Source organism: Pogoniulus pusillus, chromosome 33 (genome assembly GCF_015220805.1).
Source record: "Pogoniulus pusillus isolate bPogPus1 chromosome 33, bPogPus1.pri, whole genome shotgun sequence".
NCBI lineage: Eukaryota > Metazoa > Chordata > Aves > Piciformes > Lybiidae > Pogoniulus > Pogoniulus pusillus.
Window position 1 is genome coordinate 2,653,861 of NC_087296.1, and position 19,938 is coordinate 2,673,798.

The following is a 19,938-nucleotide window of genomic DNA, read 5'->3' on the forward strand; positions in this document are numbered from 1 at the left end:
CCCTGTGGAATACTGCACTAGGTAGCAACAGGGATGCAGTCAAACACTGCTTGAATCTGCCAGGTGAGCAGGGAAGATGATGCCTCTCTGGCATAAATCCTCTGCCATAATCTCCTGGGCTGCCTGCTTCCTCACTGAGCAACAATTCTCAGGTTATTAACCATAAAGATGCATTTGAAGGCTTTGGTTTTCCTTATTTTACTTTCAGGAAGGCTGAAAGGGGCTGGAATGATATTACAGGAGAGACTGAGCAGGAGGAGTGGCTGATGGTGGTTGATTTACACTGCCAGTGGGATAAAGCACTTTTGAGCTGGAGCTGACTGATTGTCCTCTCTGCATTTATTTTTAAGACAGTGTTGCAGATTTCTGTTCTTGTTTTATTTCATGGGCTTCAGGAAGACACAGGTCACTTTCCCTACCTCCTGCCTTCCTCTCTTCTGACTATCATCTGCATCCTCTTGCTGCTGTGTGCTGGACTCCTACAAGAGTCAATTTTTAACTTGCCAAATCACAGAATGCTAAGGGGTTGGAAGGGATCTCCAGAGACAAAGGGCAAAAGCCCACCAACTCTCTTCTGTTTGGATCATTTTCTGCCATTCTTGCAGTGTAAATCAGCTTAGAAAAGGCTCCAGCAAGCACCCAGCTCAATGGGTGGGAGGCAGGAGGAGGCACTTGGAGATACCTTCTCCTTTTTGCCAGCAGCCAGCTCTGCAGCGTGTGAAATTCTACCTTATTTACCTCAAGAAAAGAAAACATGCTTAAGTTTTATCCCAGTTTTCAGCATCTACAACAAACTGCAATAAATGAATGCCCGAGTCTACTCTAAAAAGGGATTTAAAACCTGTTCTGATTATGTAATTGTGTCTCTCTCAAAAAAAAACCAACCCAAACACACAGGAAATTAAAAAGTGTAGCTTTACAAGGCAGATAAAAAAAGCTGTCAGATAATCAGAGAACACAAGATGAAAAGCCCATTGTTAGACAAGAGATTTGCCAGGAAGGATGAGGAACTGTAAATGTCATTTAGAAATCCAATCAACAGTGACCCGGGAAAGCATTACAACGGGTCCTGAAATGTGCTGACTCGAGAGCAAGGCTGGGAGCACCTAAACTTAATAGGATTGTTTTGTAATGGATTGGCTTTGTGTTCTCCTAACAGCTGAGAAACTGCTCTCCATTCAGCCCTCTCCATTCCTGTTTTCCCCTGCCTCACCTAGGAGGAGTATTTTTTACTTCCAGCAGACAACCACTGCCTCCTGCCAAGACGATTCAGACTCCCTTGCTGAAGAAAAGCCTTTTCTTTAGAGAGATCATAGAATCAGGCAGGGTTGGAAGGGAACACAAGGCTCATCTAGTTCCAACCTGCCATGGGCAGGGACACTCTACCTTAGATCAGGTTGCACACAGCCTCATCCAGCCTGGTCTCAAACACCTCCAGCCATGGGGCCTCAACCACCTCCCTGGGCAACCCATTCCAGCCTCTCACCACTCTCATGCTCAACAACTTCCTCCTCACTTCCAGCCTCACTCTCCCCACCTCCAGCTTTGCTCCATTCCCCCCAGTCCTGGCACTCCCTGACAGCCTAAAAAGTCCCTCCCCAGCTTTTTTGGAGCCCCCTTCAGATGCTGGCAGGCCACAAGGTCACCTGGGAGCCTCCTCTTGTGCAGACTGCACAGCCCCAACTCTTGCCGTCTGTGCTCACAGCTGCAGCCTCTGAGCATCCTCGTGGCCCTTCTCTGGACATGATCATCTACTGAATCAAGCTGATGGCTTTTGAGGGCTGCAAAGCTCGTCTGGCACACAGCATTTTTGGTTTACAATGCTTTGCATATGCAGAGGCTGTATTATGTGCACCTCAAGGCATAGTCATCTTTCCTCTGCCCTCATCATAGGGGCAGGATTTTGCTTCTGAAGTAACCTCCTCAAAAGTCTAAGATGGAAATGCAGCCAAATGTTAAGTATTTACAATCATTTCAAGAAATATTTTACTTTCTAGGCAGAGGTAGTTGTGTAGCTTGTAAAAAAGGAAAGCTTCCCATGTTATTAGCTCAACAAAGGACTCAAATCCTACTTTAATATATGTCCATGTGCTTTTCTGTCAAGCTCAGTGACAGAGCAGGAAGAGGTCATGGTGTAATCCAAAGAAGAGTGCAGCATTTCCTTGCTCTGACAGATTTCTTCTGTGACCCCAGGCAAATCCCTTCAATTCAGAGCTAACAAAACAGACAAATGATGCCTGGACACTGATGTGCAGTCCTTATGGCCCCCAACTTGTTTCTCAGGGACCTTAAATGCATCACTTTCTCAGCTCTATGGCCCACTCTGCCTTCAGTCTGTGAAGAGTTTTTAGTACTAGATGCTTCAGAAGATATCAACCAGCCTGCTTACCTGTAGCTTGGTGTAATTGATATGTTGAAGCCTCCATATCCATACAAGAAGGCAGGATGAGAGCCATCCAGTTTAATTCCTTTCTTGTGAATAATAAACATTGGGATCTTAGTACCATCTTTGCTAGGGTAGAAAACCTAGGGCAAGAGAAAAAGAAAACTGAAATGCTGGTCTTAACTCTCCACAAGTGGTGTTAATAATCTGAGGTGATCACTGCTATCATGCCCAGGTCAGGTGCAGTGATGGTCATCACCAGCTCTGGGGAATGTAACAAAATGAGACAACACAAAGGGTCTGACAGAATCATTTCTGTGTGTTACCAATCAACTCTACAGACAAGGAAGTGAAGAAAATGCTGCAAACCCAAGACACATCTCTGCAAGGGAAGGCTGGTGGTGTGGAAACACAAGAACTGCATGGGCCATCCTATTTTTAGAGGTACAGCTGAACCTCCCCAGTAACATGAACCTGTGCAAGATGTTTATTCTGAGCACTGCCTGTAATGTGAAACATGGAAAGCCACATGCCTCGTGGAAAACAAAATCATCACATTTCATTTGAGTTAAATCAATGCTAATGGAACCTGAGAAAACAGCAAAAGAAGCCACATCGACCTCCAAAGGCTTCATCAAAAGCTGGAGATACCAATCCAGATCCAAGTCAGTATTTTGCAGTTCATAGATTCATAGAATGGTTTAGGTTGGGAGTACCTTAAAAATCATCTAGTTCCAACCCTCTTGCCATGGGCAGAGACATCCTCTACTAGATCAGGTTGCTCAGAGTCTTATCCAGTCCATCTGTGAGTATCTCCAGGGATGAGGCCTCAGCTACCTCCCTGGACAATCTGTGCAGTGTTCCAACACCCCAACACTTGTTGCTAGCATCCAAACTAGATTCCCTCTTCTCTCGTTTCAGACCACTGCCCCTCACCCTGTCACTGCAGGCCTTTGAAACAGTTCCTCTGCAGAACTCACTGCAGCAGAACATGAGGAGTTTTCATTTAAGTATTTAGCTGAACTCCGTAAAATGAAACATCTGATGGACAGGAGAGTTGCTGAGGCTGCTGCTGAGGAGCTGCAAATGCTCTTCTCTACGATGCCATCCTTCAGCTTCTGTTCTTGCTGGCACACCAAGTGAGCACTTGGCCCTCCCACATCTCCAGCAGCTTTCTGATGCTGGACAAACCTTGCCAGGTGATTCAAGGCTGCCATTACTGCTTCTTTCTGAACAAGAGGTTCTTTCTGTTACAGTTGATGCTAAAACAACTCCCAGAAAATTGACTTCAGAAGGGCTTTGTAGAAGGGATTATAATGACAGGACAAGGGACAACGGTTTGAAAGTGGAGCAGGGGAGATTTAGGCTGGGTATCAGGAGGAAGTTCTGCACAAAGAGAGTGGTGAAACACTGCAACAGGCTGCTTGGGGATGTGGCTGAAAGCTCATCCCTGGAGACATTCAAGACATGACATGGCCCTGGGCAGCCTGATGTAGATGGAGGTGTCCCTGCTGCCTGCAGGGGGGTTGGACAAGATGACCTTGGAGGGTTCCTTCCAACCCAGTGCATTCTGTGACTCTGTTACCATCACCAGTTAAGATTCAATAACAAACCACTAGGTGAAAGCTCCACACAAGAGGTGCAGGTCCAGGTGGAACTTGCAGTGTAAGAGTTTGCACTGCTATCTTTGCTAAAATAATGATCACCTCTCCTTCCAAAATTAGCAAACGTGAGGGGGGCTGGAAATTCAGTGAGACACAGAGATAGGTGAAGCTGTTTAAGCTCCTCCAAACAAGGCCACTTTCAACAACTGATTCATCTCACCTTTAAACTAGGGGATACCTCTGAAGCAAGCCCAATGGTTTATTCATATAACCAATAAAGGGCTGCAGATCTATCTCAAAGATTAAGGTAAACTGGAAAGAGCAAGCCCTAAAAAGAATTTCCCAAGGTGGTGTTTGATGCCTGATTTTAGAAGCTGTCAGCTTTTACAGCAGTAAATGCTCATAAAAGGGTACTACTGTCTACTGCTTTATCAGACAGGAGTGATCCACTTGTACTGGTCATGTTCTATTGCTCATTGCTCAAATACTTTCAAACAGACTCATCCTACTAATGCCATTAGCACATGGAAGAGAAGGACAAAGATTTGAGATGGAAAAGGATGGAGAACAAAGCTTCAGACACATGGTTATGAATGCTGAACCCCACCATTCAAGGAGGCATACCCTAAAAATAAGCACTTTCAGCCTCTAGGAATGCAGCAGCAGAGCTGTGTGGTTAACAGGGCACACTGCTGCTGCCTGCAGCCCTTCCTGCTAACCTGGGAGCAGCACAGCAGCCCTGCAGGAGCTGAGACTTTGTCTCACACTGCTGTTCCTATCTGCCACATGGCAGAGCCAGAAAGAATCACTTCCAATACAGATTCCAGAACCTGAGGCATAATTTTATAGCTCCCATTCCTCTTCTTAGGACCCAGGGAGAACGCAACCCTGTTCCCAGCTTTACTCCTTACTAGAAGGCACACGAAGGTTAGGCTGCACAAGCTAGGCGAACAGCAGTCTCAGTCACTCCTCTTCAGTGCACACAGCTGTATTATTCTTAGCAAGCTCCTAGTGTTGCTAAAAATGGCTCTCTCAAGCTCTCTTTCAAGATTAGGTAGCACATACCAGAGATAGCAATTCTTGCCATGTGTGCCTGATCAAAAGCAGGTAAGGCTTACCCTTGGCGTTAGATTGACATCCACTGGGGGAAACACTGAGGAACTTTACAATGAGCAACTAAAAAGGCATAGAAATCATGCTGGAGTGCTGATTAAAAAGGCATGTTCAGCGATTTAGGCTTAATTACACGAAGACAATGCCTTTGTGAGCTTTGTTCCAATGTCTGCTAAGTAGTTTTACTGAAGCGATTCCTTTGAGTTTGAAACAAAACAAGGATGGAGCAATTGTGAAACTTAGCAACTGTTTCTGCTTCTAGGCAAGAAGGATGAGAGGAAATGGCCTGGAGCTGCACCAGGGGAGGTTTAGGATGGATATCAGAAGAAACTTTTTCCCTGGAAGGAAGTTCTTCACAGTGAGAGTGGTAAAACACTGGAACATGTTGCCCAGGGATGTGTCCCTAGGGACATTTCAGACTAGACTTAATGTGGCCCTTGGAGGCTGGCTCTAGTTGGAGGTGTCTCTGCTGACTGCAAAATGGATGGACAAGATGACTTTGGAGGGTGCCTGACAACCCAGTGCAATCTGTGAGCCTGTAAAAGGGTTCTCAAGGGCTGGAACAGGCTCCCCAGAAAGTTGATTGGATCCTCATTCCTGGAGGTGTTGCAAAGAGGCAGAGAAGTGGTGCTGAGGGACGTGGTTTAGCACCACATTGCTTAGCCAGGTAATGGTTGGACTTGGACAATCCTGAAGGTCTTTTCCAACTGACACAATCCTAGGACTCTGTGATTCTAAGGGCCTTCTTGCAAGGCTGCTGCAATTCCACTGCCACATCATTGGAGGCATCACTGGAGATGCCCAACGTCCCACCCAGTCCCGGCACCCACTGGCACAAAGATGGATGCACAGTGTTGAGCAGCCTATAAAAGGGAATAACTACTCCAGTTTCTATTTCTTGGAGCTGCTATCAGGCCTCTAGTTTCAAATAAAATGTTTCCTTCATGAAGTGCAAGATGGAAGATTTTTCATCACAGTTACAGTAGCATTTCTGGTTTGAGATCTGGGGAGGAAAAGCATACAGGATTTGTAGTGAATTACCCAACCTCACACTCGTTTACCATGCAAATACTTTGCTAGAGGCTCACCATTGGGAAAATCCAACTCAGCTCGTTCTGACAGATGTCTGGAAGAGTAAACTTCAGGGAGTAACTCCTGGAGAAAGCTTTCTTACACAGCAGGGAATAGAAACCTGAATTCAGGTACAAAGACAACGGTGCCCAAGGCTGAACAGTGCTATGGCAACACCTCCCACTGACAAATCCTCAGAGCTGCTGCTCAGGGCTTCAGAAAGGCAAGCCACAAAGACCCTGCCCTCACACCAGCAAGTCTCAACACCTCGGCACTGGCAGGCATGGGGAAACCTTCTCCTTGAGACGCTAGGGCAGAAGAAAGCTCATCAGCTCAAAGAGCATCATCCCTTCCTTCCACAGCCCATTCGATCTCTCACCATCTCCAACTTACAAAACCCTGATACTAGCCTGGGGCTGAAGGCTGCACAGCACACAAGCAGCAAAATGCTTTATGTACTGCAGCAAGGGCTTGGAGCCAAGCAGAAGACCACCAGTAGCCACAGCCAAGGGCCACCTGCAAAAGCAGCTCTTGCTGACCACCAGGTTTTGTACCCCTGTGTAAAGAACAAGCCAGCAGCTATCAACAGCTCTCACTACAGGCCGGCAAAGCCACGGGATCTGAGGTTTCCTTTCTGCAGAGGGGAATCCTCATCAATCTTCTTTAAGCTTCTTAAATTAGCTTCAAAGCAATTTTGTGTGGGCTGCAAAGCTGCTTAATATAAAACTGGACAGGGGCCAAAGTAACTCAGATTCGTGCAGGTAAAAGCCAGCGAGAAGAACATCTACCAGGGACATCTGCACAAGCACGATGGAAATGAGCAGGAAGCCTTTTAGGAGAAATTGCTTCATCACCCACTGGGACAAAAAGCAGCCTCATGCTGACAGAGGCAGAGTGCCAGGAGATGGTCTTTTAGAAGAAATGCCTCTTTACTAACTTCAGCTGCCTAGCTGCAAATGGCTGCAGGGAGCTATCTCCCAGGGTGGTGGGAGAAGGGAGGGGAAGGCGAGAAGAAAACAGAGCTGAATGTTCAGAGAGCCTCCAAAACCACAGCAGAAACTGCTATTTCCTGGGGAGAAAGTGAACTGCTGCCTGCCTGCCTTCTCCCTGGAAAAACTGACATCCTTTCAGAATGCCTGAATATTTTGTGGGGTCTTTTTACTGCTTCTGGTGAGGGTGGACAGGAGCAAAGTCTCCTGAAGGTTCCCACTCACGTGTGTTCATCAGAACTCCTGGTGTTTAATTTGTCCTCTCTCTGCACTATGTTTATTGGTCACAGCTCTGATTTAATCCATGTCATTTCACATTGGGTTCTAAGAAATTCTCAGGGAAAACAAAATAATGGAGCCTAGGATAAACTTGGGATCAAGTATGCCAAATTAGATCTCCATTCACTAGAAGAGTGGAAACCAAACCACTGTGAGCTCAAACAAATGCCCTACAGAGCAAGGCATATGAATATTTCCCATCGAGTTTCAGTTCTAAGCCTTCTCTCACAGGCTTAAAACAAATGAACATCTTTTGTAGTATCTTGAGCATGAAGGTTCCACAACTTTACATTTTAAGAAGCTGTGTCCAGTTCTGGGCCCCTCAATTCAAGAGAAATGCCGAGGTGCTGGAAGGTGTCCAGAGAAGGGCAGCAAGGCTGGGGAGGGGCCTGGAGCACAGCCCTGTGAGGAGAGGCTGAGGGAGCTGGGGGTGTGCAGCCTGCAGCAGAGGAGGCTCAGGGCAGAGCTCATTGCTGTCTGCAGCTACCTGAAAGGAGGTTGTAGCCAGGTGGGGTTGGGCTCTGCTGCCAGGCAAGCAGCAACAGAAGAAGGGGACACAGTCTCAAGCTGTGCCAGGGGAGGTCTAGGCTGGATGTTAGGAGGAAGTTGTTGTCAGAGAGAGTGATTGGCATTGGAATGGGCTGCCCAGGGAGGTGGTGGAGTTGCCATCCCTGGAGGTGCTGAAGCCAAGCCTGTCTGGGGCACTTGGTGCCATGGTCTGGTTGACTGGCCAGGGCTGGGTGCTAGCTTGGACTGGCTGAGCTTGGAGGTCTCTTCCAACCTGGTTGATTCTATGATTTTTCAGTTCCCTGCACACTTAACAGGAATAACCAATCTAATGTTAAAGGCTCACAAAGCCTATGTGACGATCCAAATGGACACTGAGCCTGGTACTGGGTATTGTTCCCCCCCCAGCTCTATGTTCTGCTATTGTGCTAATTCTTCCCAAGTGCTCTCTGCACTCCTCCATCCCAAACCACATGGCCACTGTTCTGCATTCTGTTGAACAAAAGCTCCCCATGTCCTCAGCTGTGCAAGAAAGGGACAAATCAACCCCTGACATCTGGCCACTAAACCAGGGTTTTCACTGGATGGGTGCAGAAAGCAATGCAAAGTCCTGGAACTTCATCTTCTTACTTGGAACTGAGAGATCTGTTTTCTGCTTGGGATGCTCAGGGCCTGTTATTGTTTGTAAGAAATGCTGGTCTGAATTATCTTAAGTGCATTGAATGGGACTGCTTAAATAGAATGGGTGGAGAGCCAACTGCCACTCCCCTGCTCACTCAGGCATAAGGATTTCAAAGCTCAAGAGCATGTAAGGTCATTACAGGAAATACTTCACTTGATACTCCCCTAGACATGAAGTACTTCATGCTGACAATTTACCCCTTAAAATAGAGAGTGGCTGCAAACAGGCACCATTTCTTACCCAGCCTCTTTGCTTCCAAGCAATGCAGGACCTTAAACTGAGAGGGCCACATCTCCAGTTAGTGCTTCTTCACTACCTTGCAATTAGAAGAGGTAATGGCAGATTAAAGTGGTGTGTGCTACAACCAGATGCCAAGGGTGTGAGATGCTAAAGTCACATAGGCAAGCAGCCAGCACTGCCACAGTTGTCACTGTGATTTTGTTGATGTCCTCCAGAGAGAGACTGCTGTCTTGGTGCCAAAGCACAGGCAGAGAGCAGGGCTGAGGACTTCAGTCTTCTGCCTAAGAGCTCTGAGGGAAGCAGCTCATAGCTCCATTTCCCCCTGCAAGAGGGCTGGTGTGTGCCATGCTGTGTGGCAAGCACCTCAACCAGGTCGTTTGTTCACACTCCCTCCTCCCCTCAGCCTTTCTTCATTTTCTTCTTTACTGCAATATGGAACCACAAGGAAATCAAAGGAATAAAATGGAAACAAACTACAGCAAGCAATCTGTCTGCCCCAAGTATTAATTCTACCTTCATTCTGTGACATGAAGGCAGGATTCAAACTCCAAATGCTGTTAGAGGCAAGGAAATAAAGAGACAAAAACCCCAATCCCATCTTGGTTGTGCTGAATTCTCAGGAGGGGGAAGAAAATGATGCCAAAACAACTTAGTCCCGTGGAGGAAAGGGGAGAACTCTGTTTCTGCTCAGAATCATTGTAAAAATGCCTTTCTTCTCTGCCATGGGAGTGCTTTTTCTCAACTCCAAGCTACTCAGTTTCTCTCCAGACCCCAGAGATCTACTCATACACACATAGATAAGGGAAAGAAAGAAGATGATCATCTCTGTAAGTACACTGAGAAATAAAACAATGCTAATACTTGCACTGGTGAGCTTTCACAGGACACTGCTTTCCTCTGCTGCCCTCTGTCCCTTTTCACTGGGAGAATCCAGTGGAATGGCAGCACCAGCACTGGGGAGAGCCAGGAATAGCACCGCGCAGGTGCTGCACACAAGTTTCTCCCGCAGCTCTGCCAATCACCCTCAGGTCTGACTCATGGTCTCGGAGTTGTGTTTTCCTGAAACAAGGATTAACCACTGTGCCAAACTGTGTGCTGTGGAGCTCTGCTAGGATTTACAGTGACCAATTTTCCCTCTCAGGGACTCCTAACTTGAAATCAGGGCTTGAAGGTGGGGGTGAAAGATCAAACAAATCAGATTGCTCCTGAAAATTACTTTGAATCATAGAATGTTAGGGGTTGGAAGGGACTTCTGAAGATCCAAGTCCAACCCCTCTTCCAACAGAGGATGACCTAGGACAGGTCCAGGAACACATCCATATGGGTTTTGACATTCTCCATGGGAGGACACTCCACTTTAGGACACTCCACATTGTCTCTGGGCAGCCTGCTCCAGGGCTCTCACAGCAAAGAATTTTTTCCTCACAACGAGGTGGAACTTCCTAGGTTCCAGTTTGTATCCACTGCCCTTTATCCTATCACAGGATACCATTAAATAGAGCCTGAGCCCTTCTTGACACCTTTCATTTATAAACATCAGTAAGGTCCCCTCTCAGTCTTCTCTTTGAGACTAAACACCCTCAGTGTTCTCAGCCTATAAAACAAATTCCTGCAAAAGAAAGAGGAGAAAATTCATCCTAGCCTTAAAAAAATCCTCCTTAAAGACTTGTCCTTCTTTCATCTCTGCAACAATATCTAAACAGCAGCTGCTTTTAAATCACACCAAGTTGTAAAACCCTGTTGTGTTGTGAATGCTATCATTCTTCTGCCAGAGCTAATCCAAAGCCTGTCTGTCAATAGCAGCCTCTATTTCTGGCACACAGCAAATTATTTTAAGGGCAGCACTGGAAGGTATTCAAAGAATGGCAAAAGGAGCCAAACAACATTTTGTATTGCTGCAATTCCAACACTTGGGAGCCTGCCTATCAGCTGAAAAGTAGGTGAGTTGTGAGCCAGGCAAGAAGGCTGCTTACTCAGGGCTGAGTGTTGCTGGGAGGTGTTAACACGGAGAGGCACATACCAACCTAGCTGGCAACTTGGTTAAGAGAAGATAAAGGCTTTTTATTTCAAGCAGCAGTTAGTTATGCAGCCAACAGCTTACGGCAAGTGTCATTTGTAAGTTCCTGCCAAAGTGTGTTTGCCTCCTGCAAAACTCCCCCCAGGCTACTTCCCAAAGGAGTCTGACACAGTGATGGATGGAAGCTCACAGGGAAGCAACCCCAAATCTCAAGAAGCATTTGGCAGGGGAAGTTATGAATCCAACTTAATGTGTCATTGAGCAAAAGGAGCCAGGGTGAATTTGTGATGTGTGGCAAGCATCTCAAACAGCCTGACTTTTTCCTGAAGGTCACAGAGCCTTTCAAGGCAAGGGCACATGCACCAGCTACTGCTCAGCCTGTGGGCTTGCAGGGCTCCACAGAGCCAACCACCTACAGGCATGCTCTCAGCCTGCTGTAAATGTCAGGTGTGCTGAAACAGCTCTCCCTTCAGTGCAAGATAAAGTGGCTAATCTGCCCTTTCTCTGGGCTGCCAAGTGAAGAACTTCACCTCAGGTACCACACAAAGCAGCTGCTCTACCATAAATACACACAGCGTTGTAAACTTTATCACTAGTCCACACTCACACTGCACAGCAGCTCTGAAATGCTGTGAGTGGATCTGAAAGAGCAAAACCCAAACACTGTGGTGTTTTCCAGCTGCCAGCAAGTCAGGTTTCACAGGCAGATGACACCTTCCACTTCAGCTCAGTTCTCCTGCACTCAGTTATGTTCAAAGGCTGCTAAAGAACTCATTAAAGTTTCATGTATGCTATACAAAGCTTGGAAGATTGCTACTCTTAGTAGGTGTTTCTCCAGATAGATGAGGACAAAAAAAGGAAGAGCCTTGGCAGGAGAGCTGCCTTTTAAGGACAAAGATCAGGGCAGAGTCAGCAAAGTTTTTCTATACTACTTAGCAAATTCTGATGGAAACTGAAACCATGAAATCAGTTCTGCAGTGCTGCTCATCCTCCTCTGTTTGGCAATTTCTGCCTGTTCTCAGCATATCTCTTGCATTCCCAATTTTGAGTTTCCTTCCTGGTTCCCTGAGCTTTGCAGAGGCTTTCACCCAGGCTTTGATAAACTGCCTCCTCCAAGCAGAAGCATCATCAAAGGTCCAAGCAGGACCCCACAAATGTAAAGGCAGGCTGGACCCTGGCAGAATTGTGCAGCACTGGCAGGCTGAGCTACTACACAGGGAAGCAGACAGTCCCAAAGCTGTGCCTGGCAAACAGCCTCCCTCACAGCTCAGCTGAGATTTCTCCACATATTTGAAGCATATAATCATCATCATCATAATTTGATGTTAGGAAAGGGTTCTTTAAGGTGAGGGTTGTGAGACACTGGCACAGGTTGCCCAGGGAGGTTGTGGAGCACAGAAGCACAGAATGTGATTGAAGGGGCGAACAGCTGGGAGCTGTTTACAACCACCTCATGCACTCTGCCTTGCAGAGAACCTCGACTGTCTATGTGCAGAGCCACAATTAGAAAGAAGAAATCAAGAAAAACACCTCATCTGCTCTGGCAGACTCTAAGCCATGCTGTCACACTCTTGCTTAACTTTACCTCTTAGGTCATCTCTCCTTTTCCCAAGCTAAGCTTATTTAAGTTCCACTTTAGGCACTGCATCTTCTTGTACCTTTGTCTATAAAGAAAAATTCTGCATTCTACTTCTAGTCTCCTACACAGAAAGCAATTAAACCACTTTGCACTATTTGCCTGGTGGAAGAAATACATAAATATGGAGAAGCAGCAGCTTGATGCCAAAACAAACATCAAATAATAGAGTAAACATGGGGAAAAAACAGAGAAGACGCTGTTGTAAAATGCAAGATGGTTGAGGACTGAGTCTGCCCCAGTTATTTGTAGTGGCATTTCCAAATCTTTCTGACAAGACTTGGTGGAATTCCTTCAGAGCACACACAGAGACTTGCAACCCAGGAGCTAAGGGAAGCACTCTCACCCTCAGTAAAGTGGAATTCCATTGAGCTCTTGTCTAAGTCACAGAATCACAGAATTAACCAGGATGGAAAAGACCTCTAAGATCATCGAGTCCATGCTATCACCTAAGCCTTCACATTAACTAACCCATGGCACTAAGTGCCTCACCCAGCCTCCTCTCAAACACCTCTAGAGACGGTGACTCCACCACCTGCCTGGGCAGCCCATTCCAATGCCAATCACTCTCTCTGACAACAACTTCCTCCTAACATCCAGCCTAGACCTTTCCTGGCAGAACTTGAGGCTGTGTCCCCTTCTTCTGTTGCTGCTTGCCTGGCAGAAGAGCCCAATCCCACCTGGCTACAGCCTCCCTTCAGGGAGCTGCAGACAGCAGTGAGGTCATCCCTGAGCCTCCTCCTCTGCAGGCTGCACACCTCCAGCTCCCTCAGCCTCTCCTCACAGGGCTGTGCTCCAGGCCCCTCCCCAGCCTTGCTGCCCTTCTCTGGACACCTTCCAGCACCTCAACATCTTTCTTAAACTGAGGGCCCTAGAACTGGACACAGCACTCAAGGTGTTTCCTAATCATTGCTGAGCACAGGGCAGAAGGACTTTCCTGGTCCTGTTTGCCACACCATTCCTGACACAGGCCAGGATGCTTTTGACCTTCTTGGCCACCTGGGCAAGTGAGCACAGCAAGGCAGCAGGACTCATGTTTCTTACCTGGACTGTCTGGTAAGCTGAGGGATCAAATCCTTTCACAGTCACTTCTCGGAAAACTGTTGGCTCCAGCTCCTCTTTGGTCAGATCACAGTGATATATAATACCTGAAACAGAGTGCAAGCTTGTCAGCTCTCTGTATGGCCAGCATCACAAGGATGCTGGTTTAGGAACTGTCATAATGAATGGCAAAAGTAACTCAGCAGGGTGAAAAAGAGCAGCTGCAGACACAAACTACAGAATTTCTAACAGCTATATTGTGCTCAAGGAAAGCTGCACAGAAAGAGTCATTCTCACTGCCCATATGGAGCCAGGCATCCAAAGTGGGTTAAGCAAAGGGGAAAATCAACTTTGTGTTCATAAAGTTACACAGCACTGTCTGAGAATGATAAACTGGAAAGAAAGAAGTATGAAGTCAATTTTAAAACATCTCATCTAGAGCTGCCAGACTGAGGATAAATAAATCAAGAACTTCACTCAGGCCAGCCTTTTATTTTTCTTTGTGACAATAATATTGTGAAATTACAATTCAAACAGGCTCCCAGAGAACTGAAAATGCTGAGCAGCCACTTGAAATTGTGGCAGACAGGCACAGCTTACCTATGGAAATGAAGACAAGTGACCTCTAAGGGTCGTCTAGTCCAAACTCCCTACAGTCAGCAGGGACATTCTCCACTAGATCAGGTTAATCAGAGCCTTGTCCAGCCTGACCTTGAATAGCTCCAGGGATGGGGCCTCAACTACCTCCCTGGGCAACTTGTTGCAGCATTCAGCACCCTCATGGTGCAGAACTTGTTCCTAAATCCCATTTCAATCAGCTCAAGGTACTGGTAACCAGGACAGGAAGGTTGCCTCAGCTCACTGCTTCAGTAGGCAAGATCAGAACATGACAAACTGTCCCAGCTCACTGCTATTGTAATTCAAACAAGAGCACAGTTCTGACTGGGGCTGACATCCCAGTGTGGCTCAGGGGGGTGTCTGTACCACCCAATGGCTGCTTCTAGTCCACCAGGTGGGATATAAAGAAATAACTATGCAAAAGATCAAGCTGGTAAATTAGAGGTAAATGCAAGAGTGTCCTTCAGTTCCTCTCCAGCTGCAATAGCTGCAATGTTGTTTAAGTTTGCTTAAAGGAGGAACAGGAAACATTAAACATCACATTTCTGGTTATGTGAACAGTAAGATAACAGCAGGAAATTCATCACACTTATCTGATAAGCCTGAAACCTTATTTTGATTAATTGGACACAAACCTTCCTAGCAAAGCAACCTACCAGGAGTATTACACAGCCATGCAGCAGTGAACTAAACAGAGCTAAAACACAGCTCTGAGTTCTAAGAACATTCTATTACCACCTCATGATTCATGACTACTCACAACCATGGAAGATGAGAAAGATTCTGGAGCCTCTCTCATTTCTCCATATTTGAATCCTGTCCTGTTTCAGCTATTGATTGTGTGGGCCATAAAGAAATAAGAAAGAACAGCAAATACATTTTCATCTCTTACACTGCCTTGAGAACTGCTCTTTTCCTATTCAGAATCCTGGAGTATTTACTGGTGTGCCACACTGGCATCATGCCATGCTCTGGGCAGCTCTGTCTCTGCAGGATTGTGTAAAGAGGATTTTCACTGCAATCCAACACCATCAAGAGTTGTAAGGATAGACAGTGAGGGTGCCTTAATGAATCATAGAATCAACCAGGTTGGAAGAGACCTCCAAGCTCATCCAGTCCAACATATCCCCCAGCCCTATCCAGTCAACCAGACCATGGCACCAAGTGCCCCGTCCAGTCTTTTCTTGAACACCTCCAGGGATGGTGACTCCACCACCCCCCTGGGCAGCCCATTCCAATGCCAATCACTCTCTCTGTGAAGAACTTCCTCCTAACATCCAGCCTATGAGTCTATGCATAAATGAAAGCACAAAACTGTCAGAGAAATAACACTTGTAACTTTCATTCATGTGAATGACAGTTCATGAACAGTTGTCTTCAACAGCATTTTTAAACATGTCTTGCTGGATGGAGCAACAGCTGTGAGAATGCTACAGTTACGTCACTAGTACAGGCCAGTCTTGAGTAATGTCTCACTGCAGGTCTCTCAAACAGCAGTAGCCAAGTTCTTCAGGCTGCCTGGACCAAGGACTGGGACATTCTGAAGTGCACAACTCCTACTTACTGCACGGGGGGAAGCAGTTTTATCTGCATCTCAGACATATCTAATACCTGCTGAACAACAGTAAACAGGGAAGATATTGTTGCCAGGAAAAGGAAACCCCAATCTTACCTGGAGATAGAAAGGAAGTAAACTGATAGAATATTTCTGTGTCCTTCTTCTGGCCACTGTATCCCACAATACTGCCAACTTCTAAGGGGAAAGTCTTCAGGTGTGCACCAGTAGCCAGGTCATGAAGCTGCAGGATATTCTTCACATCATGTAGATAGCACAAAACCAGGAAGTTGGACCTCACACAAGCAACCCACTCTGCAGAGCATGGAAAAGGAAAAACAAAGCCATGGAAAATACAGTACAAAAAAAACTGTAATGAAACACAGAATGTCTTAGATTGGCAAAGCTCTTCAAGCTCCTCGAGTCCAATCATCAGTTTCACACTGACAAGTCCCTGACTAACCCAAAGCTCTCAGCACATCTCATCACTATGAATTGCTATGTTGGAAAGGACCACCAGGAGCATCCAGTCCAACCTTCATCCCAGCAGCCTTCATCACCAGACCACAGCCTCAAGCACCACAGCCACTCTCCTCTTAATACCACGCTGTAGAGTCCTGCTCAGCAGGAATCAGTGTGCTGGCCCCATGTCTAAACCCTTGGAGAGCAGAGCTCCTAAGAGCATCACATACCATGTGTTGGAGATCTTGGGGAGACCTTAACAAGACCACATCCACTCTCCTTTTAAACACCTCCAGAAAGAAGAAAACATTCAGACATGACCTGATTCTGAAATTCAGGAAGCCTGACACTTTCACATCTAATTCCAGTGCAGAGGAAACGTAGTTTTGCTTCAACAAAGCCACCACTTCAGCAATCTTTATTTGAAAATGAATATGCAATGATCCTGAATGCCTCATCTGATGAAGCCGTGCAGTGTAATGGATGTTTGATGAGGCAGTTCAATGATGCTTTTCTTTAAGAGGCTAAGGACATGATTACTTTACTTCCACAGGATGAAGAGGCATCACTCTTTTATTAAGAAGACTCAACTGCCCATGGGTAAGGCTGCTGGGCTACATGGGGAGGCTGAGGGAAGATCTCTACAACTCCTTAAAGGAGTGAAGTAGGGGTCAGTCTCTTGTCTCTAGTATCAGGTGATAGGATGAGGGCAAATGGCCTGAAATTGTACCAGGGGAGGTTTAGGTTGGATTGTAGCAAAAAATTTCTCCAGTGCAAGAGTGGTCAGGGACTGGAGCAGGCTCCCCAGGGAGATGGTGGAGTCACTGTCCCTAGAGGTGTCCAAGAAACTTGTGACTATGGCACTATGGGACATGGTTTAATGGCCATGAAGGTGCTGGGTCGATGGCTGGATGCTGATTTTAGTGGTCCCTTCCAACCTTCAGATTGAAAAACCTAAGAAGCAACAATATTAACTTCCCACCACATCTCTGCTTTGCAAATCAGATGCTCTTAGCAGAGTGAATATAGCAAATGAGAGAAGACAACACAAAATAGGTTGGATTGGATGATCTTGGAGGTCTCTTCCAACTTGGCTGATTCTATGAAAATGTTTTTAAAGCACTCCATGAGACTTCAAAACCCAACTTCATGTGTGTGTAACTGCCAACTGCCTCCAAAACTTACAGCAACAGAAGCTCCACAGAAATACAGAAGTCAAATAGAGCAAAACATTGAAGCAGGTTGGCAGAGCAGAAGAAAAGACACAGCGACCCCACACTTACACACAGAGCAAGCTAAACCAACACTGAATTATTAACAGCAGCTATTTTTTGACTAGAGGCTACCAGCAGAGTCTCTGCTACTGCCATGCTCAGCACTGAGAGCTGCAGTTTGCTGCATGAACAGTCATGCTCCTTGCTTTGCAGAGCACACCCTGCATGCCTCTCTGTCTCCTGCAAGCTTTTCAGACTGTCTGCTTGCAAACTTCAGGTGCCTAAAGGCTAAAGCTGGTCCCTTTAAAGACAACGGACAGCATCTTTTGAAACAGTCTGAGGGGAAAAAAAAAAGGTTAAATCCTCAAACCAAGCATCTGTGCCACTAACCTTAATTACTTCTGACAGTTCTGACCTTTCATTTCTGCAGCAGCAGCTACAGCACGCTCAGTGGCCAACTGTACAAACAGGCTTTGACAATGCAGGGTGAAATGTTGATGGAGAACATGCCAAGCTACAAGAGCTAGGCAGCCCAAAGTCTTCAGCTTAAAAACCACAGAGTTCCTTGCCGTACAATCTGCTTGTGTGCCCACCCAACAGTGAGCACTTCTCACTGGACAGGCAAGGCTTTAACTGGAAAACACTCCTGGAAGGTCATTTGGTTTTCTTCAGTCAGCACAGACACTGACCATAACCTTCAGTGTCTCTGCAGCTCAACAGGTATCCATTGTGATCTCAACTAAAATCACCCATAACCACCACTCCAATCTACTCCTGGGCAGAATGGCAAGCAAAGAATGAGCAGTTTAGAGAACAAAACACAAATCATTTCCAAATGTGAGTAAATGTTTAGAAGCCCTCACAACATAAAGCAGCCCTCACAACATAAAGCAAGTCTTCTCTCTGAGATGCTACCCTGAGTCACAGCCAGCTCTGCTGCACTTATGCAAAAGCTCCAGCCAATTTCAACCAGACAACAGTTTTATACCCCACATCCCCTCAGTATGAGACACACAAACAGGAAAGAGTCAGGAGAGCAAAGCTGTTCTGGAGCTGCAAATACCAGGAGCAAGCTTCCATAAGAAACCCACAGGCTTTAGTCATCTGTGACTGCTGCAGGCTGGTTGTGATAAACAGAGGTAACAGAGACACAAAAGCCCTGCCAGGGCAGGAGAACAATACTTTCAGACACATGCATCTGCACCACATCCTCTCCCCATGTCCCCAGTGACTGAGGGACTGAATCTGACTTGGCTAGATCTTAGGGGGTGCTTTTTGTTGCTGGGAAACACTGGAGCTAAGCCACATCCCAGTTGGTTTGCTGGGTTTTATCTCCACATTTCCCAGCAGAAGCTGATCAATCTGGTCAGCTGCACTGCAGCCAGCTCCCTCCTCTCTGCCACACTTCTGCACTGTCTCCATGGGGTGCTCTCTCTGGGCTACACACATGAAGGATTATGTGACTGTTCTGAGGGCCACAGAACTGCTCCTCAGAACAGTCACATAATCCTTCATGCATCTGCTTTGCAACTCACAGTCCTGAGCGTGTAAAGCTAAGGGCACTCTGAAAACCACCACAGGGCAAGGGAGTGAAGGAGATTCCTGAGGGCAAGATGCTGCTGAGGGAGCTGGGGGTGTGCAACCTGCAGAAGAGGAGGCTCAGGGCAGACCTCACTTACAGTCTCCTAGCTGCCTTTGAAGTAACCCAGCACAACTACTTGTAGCTGTGTGGTCATTTACAGCACTACTTGAGCCTTAGACCTGAATCTCTCCTATGATTCTATTCTAGGCTCTGTGAAAATTGAAAGTAACACTTCATAAGTAAACTCCAAAGAGGAGGAAATGAGTCTCCTCACACTCCAATATGATCTGAAGCCCTTCTTAAATTTAATTTGAAGTAAATGTCATTTATTTCCTCCCCTCAGCTCACTGAACAGAGATCTGAATTTGCCTCAGCACTGTGTGAAGTCCCTTGTAAAGCAAGGCATGTACACAACCTCAGGGCAGGAACATGTTTGGCTTTCCCAAATCAACAAGAGAAGGTCAAAGCCAATGGAAAAAGTCTATCTTGAAGAATATGTTGAAGAACTCAACTGCCATTCCCACTGCCTTGCAGGCAGGTGTGTTTATTTCTTGGTCAGATTGTATTAGCTCCAGCATCTTCCCTGTGAATGCATCACAATACTTTGTGGAATTTCTTTTATTTTGCCACTTGGGGCCACTGGCAAAGCCTCAGAATTCTTAATCCTGAGTTTATAGTTCATAAATCTCTTTTTATGTGCACAGTGCAGCTTTAGAATCCACGTCAACACAGAGAAATGAAGGTGGCCATGGCAGATGGCACTAGAGCAGACCTCTGAGCCACACAAACATACCCAACAGGGTACATCTGTCACCCAGAGCAGCACTGACTGCACTGCTTATACAGAAATTCCAATACAGGCAAGTACCACTTCAGCATGGATGTAAAATGGGACAAGCAGCAGCACTCTTTTACCCTCTGGATCACTGCTGCCCTGGCTCTTGC

At 46.4% G+C, this 19,938-nt stretch overlaps 1 protein-coding gene across 1 annotated transcript in view; it reads right to left on the reverse strand.

The window, feature by feature from the left end:
- PREP (prolyl endopeptidase) overlaps window positions 1–19,938 on the reverse strand; it is a 61,310-nt gene that overhangs the window by 12,126 nt on the left and 29,246 nt on the right. Inside the window, exons 9-11 of the mRNA XM_064170221.1 lie at window positions 15,853–16,050; window positions 13,566–13,669; window positions 2,390–2,526 (exon numbers count right to left, since the gene is read on the reverse strand). Coding sequence (XP_064026291.1) covers window positions 2,390–2,526; window positions 13,566–13,669; window positions 15,853–16,050 — 439 coding nt within the window. The remainder of the gene's footprint in view (window positions 1–2,389; window positions 2,527–13,565; window positions 13,670–15,852; window positions 16,051–19,938) is intronic.